At 38.0% G+C, this 15,881-nt stretch overlaps 2 protein-coding genes across 17 annotated transcripts in view; one reads left to right on the top strand and one right to left on the bottom strand.

Moving 5' to 3' along the window:
* Positions 1 to 509: 509 nt before the first annotated feature.
* The window catches only part of HEATR5A (HEAT repeat containing 5A), a 109,412-nt gene continuing 94,040 nt past the window's right edge, over positions 510 to 15,881 (top strand). For 8 of the 16 annotated variants that reach the window (XM_046008901.1, XM_046008899.1, XM_046008895.1 and 5 more), the window contains exons 1-3: positions 514 to 656; positions 4,685 to 4,724; positions 15,432 to 15,656. In XM_046008901.1, coding sequence (XP_045864857.1) covers positions 15,531 to 15,656 — 126 coding nt within the window. In that variant the 5' untranslated portion in view covers positions 514 to 656; positions 4,685 to 4,724; positions 15,432 to 15,530. Of the gene's footprint in view, positions 657 to 4,684; positions 4,726 to 4,822; positions 4,874 to 12,399; positions 12,494 to 15,431; positions 15,657 to 15,881 lie in introns of those variants that run through there. The other 8 variants (XM_046008891.1, XM_046008887.1, XM_046008892.1 and 5 more) reach the window with 8 other exon arrangements.
* LOC123944118 (60S ribosomal protein L35a-like) lies at positions 13,273 to 13,605 on the bottom strand. Its single transcript, XM_046008912.1, has one exon. The coding sequence runs from the start codon at positions 13,603 to 13,605 to the stop codon at positions 13,273 to 13,275; it is 333 nt and encodes a 110-aa protein (XP_045864868.1).

Here is a 15,881-nt window from a genome sequence, read left to right as displayed (position 1 = left end):
AGTATACTGGAAAAACGCACTTGACTTGGAGCCAAGTGGCTGTGAATCTCAATTCCACCATTGACTCAGTGTGTGACCCTGAGTAAGGCGCTTTGTCAGGCCCCAGCGTCTCTGCTCTAAAACCAGGAGTAGCTCCACAAAGCTCTCTAGGGTCCCTTCCCTGTTTAACGTAACACCATCCACACCCACAGCACTCCCTGCCTGAATTTCTTCAGACTCCATGCGTCTTGGCCTTCAGATGCTCCAGTGCAGCCCCTAAGGATTCTGGCTGGCGATGACAACAGACAAAAATAGTTGTGGCCAAGATCTACGAACTGCATAGCCACTGCCCCCACCTCTATTACCTTGGGCAGCACTCTCCCCCATCGCTCTTTCGGCGGTGGAGCAATCACGCCTGCCAGAGTGGGTGCTCGATGGCTCGGCGGCCGGCTGAGGGGGCCTAGAATCGGCGGCGCGGCCCAGGGCGAGCTCCCAATCGCTGGCTCCCGCCGCGCTCGCGGGCTCCGAGCTTTCCGGCTCCGCCCCTCGCGCGCCCCTCCCGCCGCACTGCCTCGCAGTCGCCGCCGCCGGCGAGTTTCGGCGCTACCCTGCTGTTTTGTGGAGCCGGTAACGTGGCAGGACTGGGAAGGGCACTGAGCCGTGGGGGACCCCAAAAGGTGAGCAGTCTGGGATCCTGGGAGTGGAGACGCTGCGGGCGCGAGGGGGGCGGTGCCCGAGCTGCCTGTCCACTGTGAGGGACATCACACTCGGGCCTGCACTGTGAGTTGGGCGGCTTGGGGGTCCCCAGGGTGGTCGCGGCTGCGAAGTGGTGGAGAAAGCGGGGAACCTGAGTGCGGGAATGCATGGAGGGATTAGGTGTCGTGCTGAAGGAGTCAGACTCGTAGAGGAGGGACTGGACTGGCGCGCGGGGACAACCGAATGGCCAGTGCGTTCACTCTTCCTGTCCCCCGGCTCCGGGAAAGTCTGGTTTTACCGGAGCACAACAGGTAGGTATGGACTCTGCCCGCCGGCGGGAGCCCGGCACTCCTGGCCTGTGGAGAAAGGTCGGAAGGTCGGAACCCGACTGGCCGGACCCGCCCAAGTGGCTCCCATTGCGCCCCAGGTCCGTCGGGAGCGGGGCTCCAACCCGGGCTTCCGGCGAGGCTTTCCGAGCGCCCGCACCTCACCCTCAAGGCGGGTTTCCAGAAGCGCTTTGGAAGAGGAAGTGGATATTGCCTTCTACGTGAGGACTAATTTCCAGTTCTCTCCGAGAAAAATAGCCTTTGCTGGAGTAGCATTTGCTTAGTGTGAGGAAACATTTCCTCTTACCGTACTCTCGGCCAGCGAAGCGTCATTTCGAGTGATTATCAAGTGTTTAGGAACTTTATAAAGTGCTTTATGGCACTTACTGGTCACAGTAATGTATACCTCTGGCAAGTTAAGGTGATTTTTATAACTGTCAAGTCAGATAATAGAAGCCAGATTATTTGAGCTTCTTCCTTAAGGATCATAATTATACATTATTTTTATGTGCGTGTATTTATTCAAATATTCAGCACCTTTTGTGTGTAGGCTTTGCAGTCTGAGGGAACTTGGAGCCTAGAGGAGATGCTGAAAGGAGGGGGGAGAATGTACCCACAAGTACTGTTAAGAACTTTTGGAGAAAGTAATCTAGTGAGGTTAAAGTGTAAGGAAAGCAGAAGTCTCCTTAGAGCTGAGCATTAGATGGATGGGGAGAGAAGAATTTATCTTGTTTCATTTGAACATGTTTTAAAAATTGTGTCTTTAATAAAGTCATTTTAGATCAACAGTGAAGCTGAGACTTGTCTTACATTTTAATACCATCGATTTTTTTTCTTTAATGGGTAAGCAGACAGGGTTTATAACATAAGAATAGTGACAATTTAAAAAGTATTGAACGTTTGATTTGTCTTAGAATGCAGTTATTTTATATAGAGAACTATAATATAGGAAAAGATTTCTGACAGTCAGGAGACCTGAATTTAAGTACTTTTGTTTTTAAGCAGTGGATCTGTCTTCCATCCAGCTTTCCTTCAGAAAGGGGATTGAGGCCATTTATAACTTTTTTTTTAGCCTTTCTTAATTATCTTATGAACAGAATGAAGGTTAAACTGGATTTGTTTAGGCCTCTTACTATTCTAAAATTCTTTTGTTCTAAATCCTGGATAAGTAGTTTAATGACCTCTGCATTTCAAAAAAAGAAAAGAAAAAAGGCTTTTTTTGGAGCTTGTATCCTGTATTACTAATCTTAAAACCCTGGTATGGTTCTAATTGCACAAAATAAAATGTTTTATATGTCTGCTTCTTCAGTAACTTAGTTACACTTACTGCCTGGATAATGCTTCTCTGTGGGTAAATATATGAACATCTGTTTATATCCTTTTGTGTTTGTATGATACCTGTATGATGAATACAGATGTTTTTGTGTATATACCCAAAATATACCTCATTTATTTAGTACATTTTTTACACAAGTAAAATTATCAGAAAGTTGAAATTACCTATTGAAACACCAGGAAAAAATTTTTTTCTTTAATATTTTGCGAGGAGAGCTGGAAAGGAAAAAAATGGAAAGAAAGACATATATGTGCAGAGTCCCTTCATCTTAATTCCAGTGTGGAAAGGCTCTGGAAAGTTTTTTTCTTAACTCATTTGACTGCAAAATATAATGCAAATTGATATAAAGCTATTTATAGTTATTATTTAATCCTACCTTATGTGAATATGTTTTCTCTTTTGTTGCTGAAATATCAGTGAATTTGATTGCCAGAGTGTTGCCCCAGACTGTTTTGGGAGGTTAGAGGTAATAGATGGTATGTTCACTGTATTACTTAGGTGCAGCCATAAGGGTGGCTGCCAAAAGGCCCAGGAATAATGGAGTTGTTCCAGGGAGCTCTACTTGCAAAGTTAGGAGCGTAGCTGGGGATCTGGCAGATAGGAAGAAGCAGTGTCTGTCAATAAAACCCCTTCAGGAAATGTAGCTAAGTTCTAGGCTGGGTATTCCATAGGATATGTTTGCTGTGAGTTAGAAGGGAGAGCCTTGAGGAAGAACCAAGATGTCAGACCATAGTGTGGATTAAGGCTGATTCTGTGAATGCTAACCCTGATATAAGAGTCACAGTTTGAAGGGGGAGAAGAGGGGATATTGTAAGGTAGGCAGGGTCTAAACCAAGAAGCCCTAAGTGACAGATTTCACAAATAGCAAATACAAGGATAGATTATTGAAAAACTGGGCAAGGATTCCTGGCCTCTGCTGATCTGAAGAATAATGGCATCTGGTACACTTTGCTTAGTAGTATTTAGTAGTCTCATGTTGCCCTATTTTTTAAAGTGTCTCTGCTTTATTAAATAGTATTTTGGTTGCTTCCATCACCATTAGCATCCTGCTTTAATTTCTTCCGGATTTCAATGACTTTGCTCTTTCACTTTCAATATGGTGTTCTTTTCCACCCTAGCTAGAATCCAGATAACTGGATTGTTAATCATGCCTAAACTAAGAATGATAGGCTGTGAGAGACCTCTCAAGAGACTTAGATTAGGAAAGTTCATGATCTTTGAAATAATTAATTACTGTATATCCTTTAAAAAAAAAAAAATAAAGGGGCGCCTGGGTGGCTCCGTGGGTTGAGCCTCTGCCTTTGGCTCTGGTCATGATCCCAGGGTCCTGGGATCAAGCCCCGCATCGGGCTCTCTGCTTCGCAGGGAGCGTGCTTCCTCCTCTCTCTGTCTGCCTCTCTGCCTGCTTGTGATCTGTATCTGTCAAATAAATTAATTAATTTTAAAAAAACATGCACACAAAACAAAGCAAAACAAAAAACTTTCTTTGTTTTCTTCTTACTGGAGTTGTAACTTGGTATACCAAGTAGTGAGGTTGTTTAGTTACTTTCAGATGAGTGAGGTGGGAAATAAAAGAAGGATAAATTTTCTATCTTGGAATATGCCTTCTGGCACTCCTCAATGCCCAGAATGAAAACTGTCTTCCTGGAGGGAGATGGAAGAGTTGGTTAGCTGAACAAAGAGTGATAAAAATTGTCAAGAATATCTAAAGACTGAACTAACACTGTTGGTACTTATTGATTTACTGTCTAGATGGAAAGAGTCCTTTGAAAGTTGATGTCTCTAGAAGACCTCACACTTTAACAAAAAGCCTCAAAGTACCGACATAAGAGGAGAATGAAGTGATGAAAAAGAATAATAAAGTTATAATGATTAGATGCTTCAGTGGCTATGGCAGTAACTGTCAGTAATAGTGATTAGAGACACTTATGAAGAGGCTGTATGAAGTAGTTGAAGGAACATGAACATTGAAACCAGACAGATGGAAGCATTATCTTACTCTGCTTTAAATAACATCTTGACCTTGGACATGTTTCTTGTTACCATCATCTGTAAAATGAGGGTAATAATAATAAAGTTATTATTAGTTTCAGTGTTAGAAGGATTAAAAGTTTCTACTTTTAAGTGAATTGTCACAAAAAATGTTAGGTCCTTCTCGGATCACTGCCTTAGAGTTGGTTTGTACTGCTGAGTTCCCCTTGCTTCCCCACAACAAAATACCCTTCAGGGATTTTCTCTTTTGTAATCTGGAATGAGAATTGGCAGAACCTGTAGGACTTCAGTGGGGCCCCCGTTGGCAGCCTCCTTCAGTTAATTCAGTTTCTGTCCTTTTTCTCATCCCTAATAGTGATCTGCAGTACCTCAGAAAAACAGAAGAGGAACGCAAAGTAAGTCACATCCCTGCTTGTGTTTCTTATGCCAGTTCATAAATTTCCCCGTAATTCCTATTTCTTTCCTTTTTCATCCTAACTTCTGTATCTCATAGGATGTGTTTTCCGTTGGTTCTTGGAGCTGTGTACATCTGCCATTCCTGTTGGTTTGTATGCAGTGATAAGCAGCATTCTCCCCATCCCTACCAAGTTTGCAGGAAACAGTCTTGGAATCTTGCTGTACTTGATGTTTTTTCATTATATATTAAAATATGATAGCGCAGTGACTGGGCATATTACAAGTTAGACTTTGTGTGAAATGACAAAAAACATGACTTAAGTTGATTTTTATGAGAACTTGTAGTCAGAATTCCCCCCAAAATATTTAATTTATGGCGCAGCAAGCTGTTTTTAGTTTGGAAGGTGTGTGATGTGAAACTTAGTTATAAGTAGGAATAACACACATTTTTATGTGAACTTTTATACTAGGTTAATTAAAAGCATCTTTTCTTCTTTTATTCATATTTTAGGAGTAGCTAAGAGAAGATTCTGTTTATATTTAGAATATTTAATGTTAGATAATTTGATCCAAAATACTAATCAGAAATGGCCACTTTTAAGTAGGTGTGATATTAATTTGTTATATAGTCTTCTAATAAAAATCCTATCATAGTATGAATAAAAAGAAGTATTTAAATTTATTGATTTATAGTATTTAATGATGTTATTTCGAAGATTGTGTTCTGTAGAACACTAGTTTCACAACATTCCCAGCTGGGGGGTAAAAAAGAAAAAGGTAGTGAGATGCTTGGGTGGCTCAGTCAGTTAAGCATCCGACTCTTGGTGTGGGCTCTGGTCTTGATCTCAGGGTCATGAGTTCAAGCCCCATGTTCGGTTCACACGGGGCATGGAACCTATTAGGAGAAAAGAGAGGGAGGGAGGAAGAGAGAGAGAGAGAGAAAGAGGTAGAGTTTGGGAAGATGTCTGTAGTTAAAACACTGAGTACTATATATACATGCCCTCCTGGCAGTATATAGTGCCCATTACCGTATTACATGTATGGAGATGCTGTGTAGGAAAGAAACTGGGAATTTGGCATTTTTTAAAAGTATTTGGTTTTAGACCTCCTCCCTGCCCCCCCACAACACATCTTCATTCTTTGGTACTACTGTTCTATAAAAAACACTTCAGGAAACACTGCTTTACCTCCAGGACCCTCTCTTAATATGTAAGCTTCTGTACTTGTAGTTTTCATAATTATAAATTTTTTTAAGTAAACTCTACCCCCCCACAATGTGGAACTTGAACTTACCACCTCAAGATCAAGAGTCACATGATCTGCTGACTAAGCCAGCTAGGTGCCCCTTTAATTATAATTTTTAATGAGAATCTAATATTTGAATATGCCAAAATTTATTTTTTCTTTCAAAATTTATTTAACCATTTCTCTCATGTTGGACTTGGAGTTTTCCAGTTACCGCCTTTATAGGGCTATAGTCAACACTAATGCTTCTGATATTTTCCTTTCTCTTTCTTTAACATGAATTTTCTTTTTTCTTTTTTTTTTTTTTTAATTTTATTTATTTATTTGACAGAGAGAGAGCAAATGAAAACAGGGAGTGGCAGCCAGAAGGAAAGGGAGATGCAAGCTCCGGGCTGAGCAGGGAGCCTGATGGGGGTGGCTTGATTCTAGGACCCCGGGGTCATGAACTGAGCCAAAGGCAGATGCTAAACCAACTGAGCCACCCAGGTACCCCTTCTTTAGCATGAATTTTCGAAAGCAGGATGCTTTTGTCAGATAAATTTGATATTTTTATGATTTCTGATATATTTTCCAAAAGAGTACCTCTTTGTGCCGTCACTATGAAACTATTAGGTTTTCTAAATTCTTAGTGTTGGCTTTTAAAGTTATTGTACTTAACCGTATTTAGATTTAATGTACATGTGATTTTGAACCACTCAATTAAATTCTATTTGGGCTTCAATCGTTGTACACTAAACATTTTAAAATATATATTTTTTATTTTTTAAAATATTTTATTTATTTGTTTGATAGAGAGATCACAAGTAGGCAGAGAGGAAGGCAGAGAGAGGGAAGCAGGATCCCTGCTGAGCAGAGAGCCCAATGTGGGGCTTGATCCCAGGACCCTGAGACCATAACCTGAGCCAAAGGCAGAGGCTTAACCCACTGAGCCACCCAGGTGCCCCAACATTTTAAAATACTAACTAATAATAACTTATTTTTATTTTTAAGGTTGTTAATAAAGAATTATACTAAGATTAGGTTCATCCCAAATAATATCATGGATGTTATGGAGAATGTCATTGTCATTCTCCTGATTTCTAAAGCAGTTTCAGTTGCTATAGCTTATCTAAAAATATCAAGATAAATCTTTCTTACCCAGTTTAATAGAAGAAATTTAGGAAAGTAGTGGATGTTAATCAGCTGTTAAAATCATCCATATTTTAATCTAGCCTGAGTATTTTTACCTAAAAATTAATAGTGTTAGTAGAGATTTGATGGTAGTGGTTAAATGAAAAATCCATTTATTTACAGCACCCAAACCTTTAGAGATTCTGATTTGATTGTTTTAGACTTGGCTTTGGTTTTTTTTTTTTTTTTTAAAGCAGCTAGAATTATGAACCACTTGTCTGCATTGTTACAGGTCTGCTATCATGATACGCTTAGTTTCCTTTAATTTTAAGAACTTAACCTGTTTTCTTTGTGTTGTTCCCCTTGCTATTTTCAGAACACTCCCTTTTTAATTCTTTGGACTCCTTATCCTTGGAAGAGTTAGAAGATGAAGCCAATTTTGTGATTTACTGAAAGATGTAGGGTAAATAGAGAAGGAGCCCAAATGTAATGACCTCTCCCCTCCCCATGCCATTATTCTGCATATTTTGTTCCTTACATTTTCGTGTAAAAATTCTGTTTTTCCTTCTCCCCAGAAACCTAGAAAGGTTTCCTAGCAGTGAGGAAAGACAATATCTTACTAGTTTCTTTATCCATAAAATGAGGGCCAATAGTATCTTCCTTGCTTTCTTCCTTGTGATGATTAGAGATGGTGTAAGTTAAGCACCTAAAAAGTTCCTGGCTCAGTGAGTAATAGCTGTTATTGCCATTGTAATTTGGGAGTCTCCTAGGAAGGTGAAAGGCATAGCCAGAAACTACAACAGCAGCCTTTACGTGTGTCCTCATTTGTGATATTACCGAGATGATGCCAACGAATGGCACTGTGAATGTTAAAAGTTAGAAATCTAACAGAAGTTTAGTTTATTGGTTTTTAAGGGTTTCATTTTAAAAGCTTTAAAATTACTAAAAATTTGGAGATAGAGAAAAAAACATTATCCATGCTACTACTCTAATAATTAATGTTAAGATTTTTAAGTCATGATTTGGAAAAATGTCAGAAGAATCTCACAGTCTTAAGTGATAGCTGGAGAAGCCAAACATTTTAAAGACCATAAATATAATGAAAGATGTGCTATGCCAAGAGAAAACAGTGTAAGAATAGGAGAATTAATCATGAAAGCTTTCCTGAAGGAACTGGTTCTTTTAGCTGAATTTTACTATTTTTTTAAGATTTATTTATTTATTTTAGAGAGCAAGTGTGCGCACAGGGGGAGGGCGGAGAAGAGTCTAAAGTAGACTCTTTGCTGAACGCAGAGCCCGACCAAGGCTCAGTCTCAAGACCCTGAGATGACAACCTGTGCCAAAACCAAGAGTCAGATGCTTACCTAACTGCATCATTTTGGCACTCCTAGCTGAATTTTAAGATAGTGAGTCTATTTAGAAAGAAAGAAGCAAGATATTTCTGATTTGAAGATGGAATAAATACAAGATTTAAAAATTTTGAAGATAAAACTGTATTAAAGAACTCTGAGATTATAAATTATAAAATTATAAATGTGTCAGCAGACCAACTTTTTCTTTACCAGGGGCAGGCTCCCTTAGGCAACATTTTAAGCGTGACCTAAAGCTCTCTCTAACTTATGAGTCGGTATTTGGCAACCTATCATCTTGCAAAGCCTGAATCACAGGTCAAAGAGAATCTTAAATTAGGTCAGAATAGAAATGCTCCAGCTTCTTTCTAGATTTGTTCTAATTACTGTTTTGTTTTTTGGGAAAGGTTCGGATTTTAAGATTTATGTATGTTTCCTGAAGTGGGGGAGATTTTGGGGAGGGTTTTTTGTCATTGTTGTTTACTTTATGCTTTTTGAACAAAACTGAGAAAACTAAAAACTAAGGCTGAATTGAAGCCCTTGTGATGACTTTTAGAGAAGTGAGAGTTGAAGGAAGTAATTTGAATTTACATATGATATATTTCAAAACTTCACACACTTGATGCATTCTGGAATTAGTTCCATTTACTGTATAATGGTTTGTTCATATTGTAAATTGGTCTTTTCATGCTCTGGAAAGAAAAAACAAAGCAACAGATTCATCTTATTTTGTGTTTGTTTGCTGTTCTTTTGATTATTGAGACTTTTTCTCTTTTTCCTCTTCACAATGATAAAATGAATCATTTTAAGAAACTAAGTGACCAAAAAGATTGATTAGGAAGACTCTTTTTCCCCATAAATCTTAACCATATTTTAAATATGTTCCTGTCTCTACCAAAATAAATCGTTAAACCGTATATAGAGAAAATCATGTTAACACTATCAGGACTGGCATCTGTAGGCTATTTTGTTTTGTTATTCTTGAAGTTGTTGAAGATGAGGGGTGCCTGGCTGGCTCAGTTGGTAGAGCATACAACTGTTGATCTTGGGCTTGTGAGTTTAAGCCCCACATTGGGTGTAGAGATTATTTAAAAATAAAATATTTTAGGGGCTCCTGGGTGGCTCAGTCAGTTGAGTCGGACTCTTGATTTCAACTCAGGTCATGATCTCAGGGTTGTGAGAACAAGACCCCATCGGGATCCAAACTGGGCGTGGAGCTTGCTTAAGAGTCTCTTTCGCTCTCCTCTCCCCCCTAAAAAATATTTTAAATGAATAAAATTGTTGAAGGTGAAAAAATAAAATTCTTGCGGGTGCTTACACTTCTTTGCCTACATAAATTTGATGTGAACTCATTTTCAGATGGAAAATTAGCCCTTCATGATAATAAGATTAACTTCTGAAGAGGTGGTTCCTTTTTATCTCAGCAGTCAACAATATTTATACAGATGTATTACTCCAAGATAATAAAGTCACTGGTGTAAGAACACTATGCAGAATGGAGACATACCTTTCTTATACTATGCCAAGTCTTTGAAGTCTGAACATGATATTTAAATTGTACCATGTGAATTTGCTGATATCCATCCATTTTTTTGAACTATAAAAATGGCAGTTCATATAGTTCAGCTTACTAGCAGCTTAGTTGTTCTTAAACATTTCCACTAAACTAGTATTCTTACCAGCAGAGGGGAGTGAATTTTGGTGAGGTTGTGGTGGGCGGGAGTGGGGTGGGGTGGGGGGTGGTGATTTTATTAAAAGAGGTCTACAAAGGCTTGTCCTGCTTCGAATTTTTCTGAAGGTTCATGTTTTATCTTGAAATACTGTTAATTTTGCCTTCTAGTGCATATTAAATATGTATTTATTTTAGTATGATGTTTTAAGTTAATGTCAGAGAGGAAATGGTTAAGTAAATTTTGATCCTCCAGTATATGTATTCTGTGGGCACACTGCTAGGGATATCCCACTTAGAGAGTCATGTAGTAGGACAGTATGTTAGAACCTTAGGTCTAGTACACAGTGCCTACTTTTCTCAATATAGAAGACTTCAGGGATGAAAATTATGATTGAGTCACTAGGAGTATCTATCGTACACAAAATATGAGCAGTTATTACAAAGGACGCAAACAGTGCTTCAGAGAAATTTATGATAAGAAAAGCATTGAAGGTGTTTGTAAGCTTAGTTCAGCTAATGGCTTTGTGTTAGCAAGCATATACGATATTTGACTATAAAGTAATATTCTTTTTTTTTTTTTCTTAAAGACTTTATTTATTTATCAGAGAGAGAGAGCCCAAGCAGGGGGAGCAGGAGGCAGAGGGAGAAGCAGGCTCCCAATGTGGGACTGTATCCCAGGACCCTGGGATCATGACCTGAGCTGAAGGCAGATGCTTAACCGACTGAGCCACCCAGGCATCCCTGTAAAGTAATATTCTTGTGTACCCTTTTAAAATACAGGACTAGTATCCATAACAGGTACATGTTAATGTTTCTCCACGGGACAGCTTACTTAGGTCTGGAAATGACTGTTGTGCCATGTTTTGATTAATACTTCAGATTACATTCCATTCATGGAAATTTATAGTATATATTATGAATACCCTGAGAATTCCTTTGGTAACTTTTGTTGTATTATAGATTCTCATATGTATTAAAATGAGGAATCTGGTGTTCATTTTTTAGGAAATAGTACAGTGATCTGTTCCATATTATCCACAAATTCTCTACATGTTCTAAGCTTTTTTAAAAAGTGGCTGATTTTGAGGTATTGGAAGGGCTTGATTGGATGGAAGTGGCAGTAGAGTATCTGGTGGTTTAAGCACATATATCTAGAGTGAGACTGCTTAAGTATACATCCAAATTCATCATGACATTAGGACTGTTACTTAGTTTTTCTATGCATCAATTTCCTCATCTAAAAATAGCTGGCTGTTTCTTGAACAATTTTGTGAATTTTTTGAGAAAATATAAAGCACTCATAGTAAGTGGCCAAGTGTTAGCTTTGTCAAAAATAATGGCTGGCATTACGGTGGGTAGTTTTACAAATGTTTTTTTCAAGTAGCATATTCATAGTTTGAAAAATCTGTTGTAATTAATGTATGTTCACTTTTAATAAACTAATCACTCTGTGATCTCAACAGAAACATAAAAATGGAAAATAAGAGAAAATTAGAAAAATAAGCAGTCTTCAGATACATAGAGTTGTAGGGTGTGGTTAAATTAAAACATAACAGTATATTGACTCCCCATTCATATTCATCTCCCTAAAATGAAACTTTAGGTAAGAGCAGGAACATCTGTTACTTGCAAAAAGCATTTGCTGATCCCATTGATAGTGCATATGTGGAGATCACAGGTGCATTTTAGATTGAGTGGTTAAATGTAGGATTACTAATATGAATTGTCTACTTTTAGTAGTAATTTATACGAGGAATGTATTGAGGATTTTGGAGGTAACTCTGCCCTGCTTATGATCTCAAGCTTTTTACTGAATTATTTATTATTGCATTGTGTTAGCTATTTTGCTTCTTGATCATTTTACACCACAATATTGCTGCTGCCTAAGGAAAAAAAAAGTCTCTTCAGCAGTCCTAATGACCTCTAAAAAGGGTAATTTGATTCTTAAGATAGGATTTTTGATTTGCCATGGCAGTTATAAGAAATTTTCTCTGTGATAGTGAGGTAATTTTTTTTTTCCTTTAGGCAATCATAGATACTGAGTGTACACTTGATTATCTCCTTCTGTATAGCTAGAATGTTTCTTCCAGAAACTGTTTCTCTAGCATTTATTAACTTTTTCCTTAATTGTGTATATTTTGGTCGGTTGGCTTTGATAATTTAAGAAAGGAGGATTTAAACAAGAATCTAAAAATTCACTTGGCTCTGTAAAAGTGAATTTATTAGCATTATTGTTTATGTTCTTGTTCCTTAAAATTGACGTTTCTGAAAATACTATTGTATCTTTTTTTTTTGAAGGACTATCAGTACCAGATTATATGTGGTATTGGGCAGATGGGTGAGACTTACTGGAAGGGAACAACCCACATAGCTAATGCAGCTTGCAGACTTGGTGAGTGTAGATTGGTAAAAGCTGCCTTTTGGCCTCTGGGGCAGCATCATAGTCAGAATCCAGAATATTGGGCCAAGCCAGAGGGATGCAAGTAAGATAAAGAGTAGGAGTTGAAAACTTAAATACCTGAAGAAGTTGGCAAATAATGTAAATGAATGGGGTAGGCCAGGTGACAGCTATGGCCCGCTGGAGGGTTCTTCTCTTAGATTCAGCCATTTGTTGCCATATGGGGATATGGATGCAGGTTTTCACGTAAAATCTTATGTTGAAATGTTAGTAAGTAATTTTCCCCCAATATGTTACAGGCTAAATTTGGCCAACAGGGTATCAGTTGGTGACTACTATCTTATAAGGAGAGTCTTGGGGCGCCTGGGTGGCTCAGTCCTTAAGCATCTGCTTTCGGCTCAGGTCATGATCCCAGGGTCCTGGTATCAAGCCCCTCATTGGGCTCCCTGCTCCATGGGGAGCCTGCTTCTCTCTCCATCACTCCCCCTGCTTATGTTCCTTCTCTCACTGTATCTCTCTGTCAAATAAATAAATAAAATCTTTTTAAAAAATAGACTCTTCTTATATTTATATTAATTATGAAGATCTGATACTGGAGGTAATTTTATACCAGTTAACTCTGTGGGAGAAAAAATGAATGAAAAAAAGAAAAGCCTTTCCTAGATCTCCCATCTGATTTTTTTCTTTTTTCTTTTTCTTTCTTTCTCTCTCTCTTTTTTTTTTTTTTTAAAGAGAACAAATGTACATCTTTATTTATTTACTTTTCATTAAGTTTAAATCCTTGAGAGATATAATATCACATGGATTCTGTGGCCAGTGGCTTTAGCAGGAGAGTTGCTTTGGAATTTGGCACAAATCATGCCACTGTTTCCATGAGCACAAGTTACTTTTCCCCAGATTACTCTGTTTTTGTTTGGTTTGCCACCTGGAGTCTTTGTGTTGTTCTTTGCTTTGTACACATAAGCACATCTCTTGCCTAGATAGAATTCAGTTTCATCTCGAGCATAAACACCTTCAATTTTAAGAACAGCTGTATGCTCCCTCTGGTTCTGGAAACCCCGCTTGTAGCCAGCAAAAATGGCCTTGGACCACAACCTTCCAGACATAATTTGTCATTTTAGGAGTCCTGTTCTCAGCAGGCCTCCAGAGGCTCCAAGATGGCGGGAAGCATCCTATTTGATTTTCTAACACATTTTCACTTGCTGGCTTCTCTATAAAAGGTTGAGATTTGTTTAGGGGTATATGAGCTATATATTTCATTTTTATAGTTTAATTACCTGCAGCATTCTATCTGTATTTCCATGCAATTCTAATTACCTGTTTCTGTTTTGCTGTGAGTTTTATAATTAATCAAAGTTATTTCTGATATATTAGTGAATAAGAGTACCCATCTTTTATGTATGTAGTGCCTTGTCCGTATAATGTTCTTGATGATAGTTGTCTCTCTTGTAAATAGCAGTGATGATTTTTTTTAAAGCCAGCTTGTGTGTTTTTTGTCTTAAACTTGCCCTTCTAATTTTCCTTAATTTTTTTTTAAAGATTTTATTTATTTATTTGTCAGAGAGAGAGAGACAGAGAGAGAAAGATCACAAGTAGGCAGAGAGGTAGGCAGAGGCAGAGGGAGAAGCAGGCTCCCCGCCGAGCAAGGAGCCCGATATGGGACTCGATCCCAGGACACTAGGATCATGACCTGAGCCGAAGGCAGCCGCTTAACCAACTGAGCCACCCAGGCGTCCCTTTAATTTTTTTAAGTAAACCCTACACCCTACTTGGGGCTAAAACTCAGGACCCCAAGATCAAGAATCTCATGCTCTACCACTAAGCCAGCCAGGTGCCCTACTTGTGTGTTTCTTAATTTCTTAAATAATTTTTTCCAACTTTTTATTGTGATCTTTTTAAAAATACAGAAAAAGTGAAGAATAGTAAAATGACCATTCACATACCCACTGTCTACATATAGCTGTTAACATTTACTATATTTTATGGCTGATTGAGTCACTTAATTATTAAAAAATGAGTTGTAGACATGTTGCTATAAACTTGAACATGATCCTTCTAAAAATAAAAAAATTCCGTAATCAAGATGTCATCTTATAAATGTTTGTGTGTGAAGGGGGTGGTGTATACACTTACATGTTATTTATGTTCTGGAAGGTATATGCCCAGGACATACTTAGGAATTTAAAAAAACAAAACCAAGCAGATCGCTCTTTTTTTGAGTATTTGCTACAGCAGAAGTGAAGACTACTTTGGATTTGGGTCAGAGCAGATATGATCTTTATTGCTACAGTCCCTGGACAAGATCCATCTCAGTGCCTTCAAAAAAAGGACTTTGCTTTTACAAGGCTCACAGAGATAGGACTATTCTGGTTGAGATGAGACTTTTTGCTATAACTCCTAGCCTCAAGCTATATGCAGTATCTTTATTAGGCTGAGGGAATAGATGCTAATAGGAATAAGTCCTTCCATTTTAAAATCCAGGTAAATGACAGGATATGTGCCCAGGCAGAGGTCAAGCTTTTTAGAATTTTAGTAGGAGGTCTGGATATTTGGTCATTTATTGATTTGTACCCATGACCCATTTTATTTTAGTAAAAGGATGTTTATCCTACAAAGAAAAATAAAAATATAACCCTTAGTAGCCTAACCTAAAAATTTTTAGAATTTTAATGGAATGTCTCTTCTGTTTAGCAAATTTTTTCATATGAATATCAATGATACTTTCTTGCTTTGCCTGTCTGCTCTCCAAAAACTGAGTCAAAGGTAGATTTTGTATCATTGTTAAGAGTTCAGTATTGGGATTTCCCAGTTTCACCCAGTTTATAATTTATAAAAACTATCTCCCAATTTAATTATACTTTGTGCTTACTGTGGAAATTTCCAGTATTAAAATTGCCTTCCTTTTAAAATATGTTCTTTTCCTCTATTACAGGTTTGTTTTTTGTTTTTTTGTTTTTTTGTTTTTCTTAGATATATTGACTGAAGTTTAATGAGAAGAATTGTGACCAGCTAGGAGAATTTTCGGCAAGGAATGGAATTAGCTCATAGCTTATTGGTGAATGAAGAAGTGTACAATCAACTAGGTGAAGTTCAGAAGGCAGAGTTTATTTTTGATTGGTTGAGCTATTTGGAGAAACTCTTGCTAGCAACCAGCAGGGTGGGTAAAATTGCAAAAACTTCTTAGTGTTTTTTTAAGTGCCATGTGTTGTGTAGGTCATTTGGTTTGCTTTTCTAATTTCATTCAGAATAACCTAAATTAGCTTTCAAATGCTAGACCTTGTTATGAGTTTATAATGATTATGGACATTGGGGTGGGGGTGAGTGCTGTGAAGTGTGTAAGCCTAACGATTCATAGACATGTACCCTTGGGGTTAATAATACA

This window comes from Meles meles, chromosome 6 (assembly GCF_922984935.1).
Source record: "Meles meles chromosome 6, mMelMel3.1 paternal haplotype, whole genome shotgun sequence".
Classification (NCBI taxonomy): domain Eukaryota; kingdom Metazoa; phylum Chordata; class Mammalia; order Carnivora; family Mustelidae; genus Meles; species Meles meles.
Note: the sequence above shows the minus strand (reverse complement) of the source record. Positions and strands in the feature narration are given on the sequence as shown.

Bases quoted from the DNA above. Each gene is read 5' to 3' on its own strand.
- LOC123944118 (XM_046008912.1), bottom strand. From the start codon at position 13,605: ATGTCTGGAAGGTTGTGGTCCAAGGCCATTTTTGCTGGCTACAAGCGG.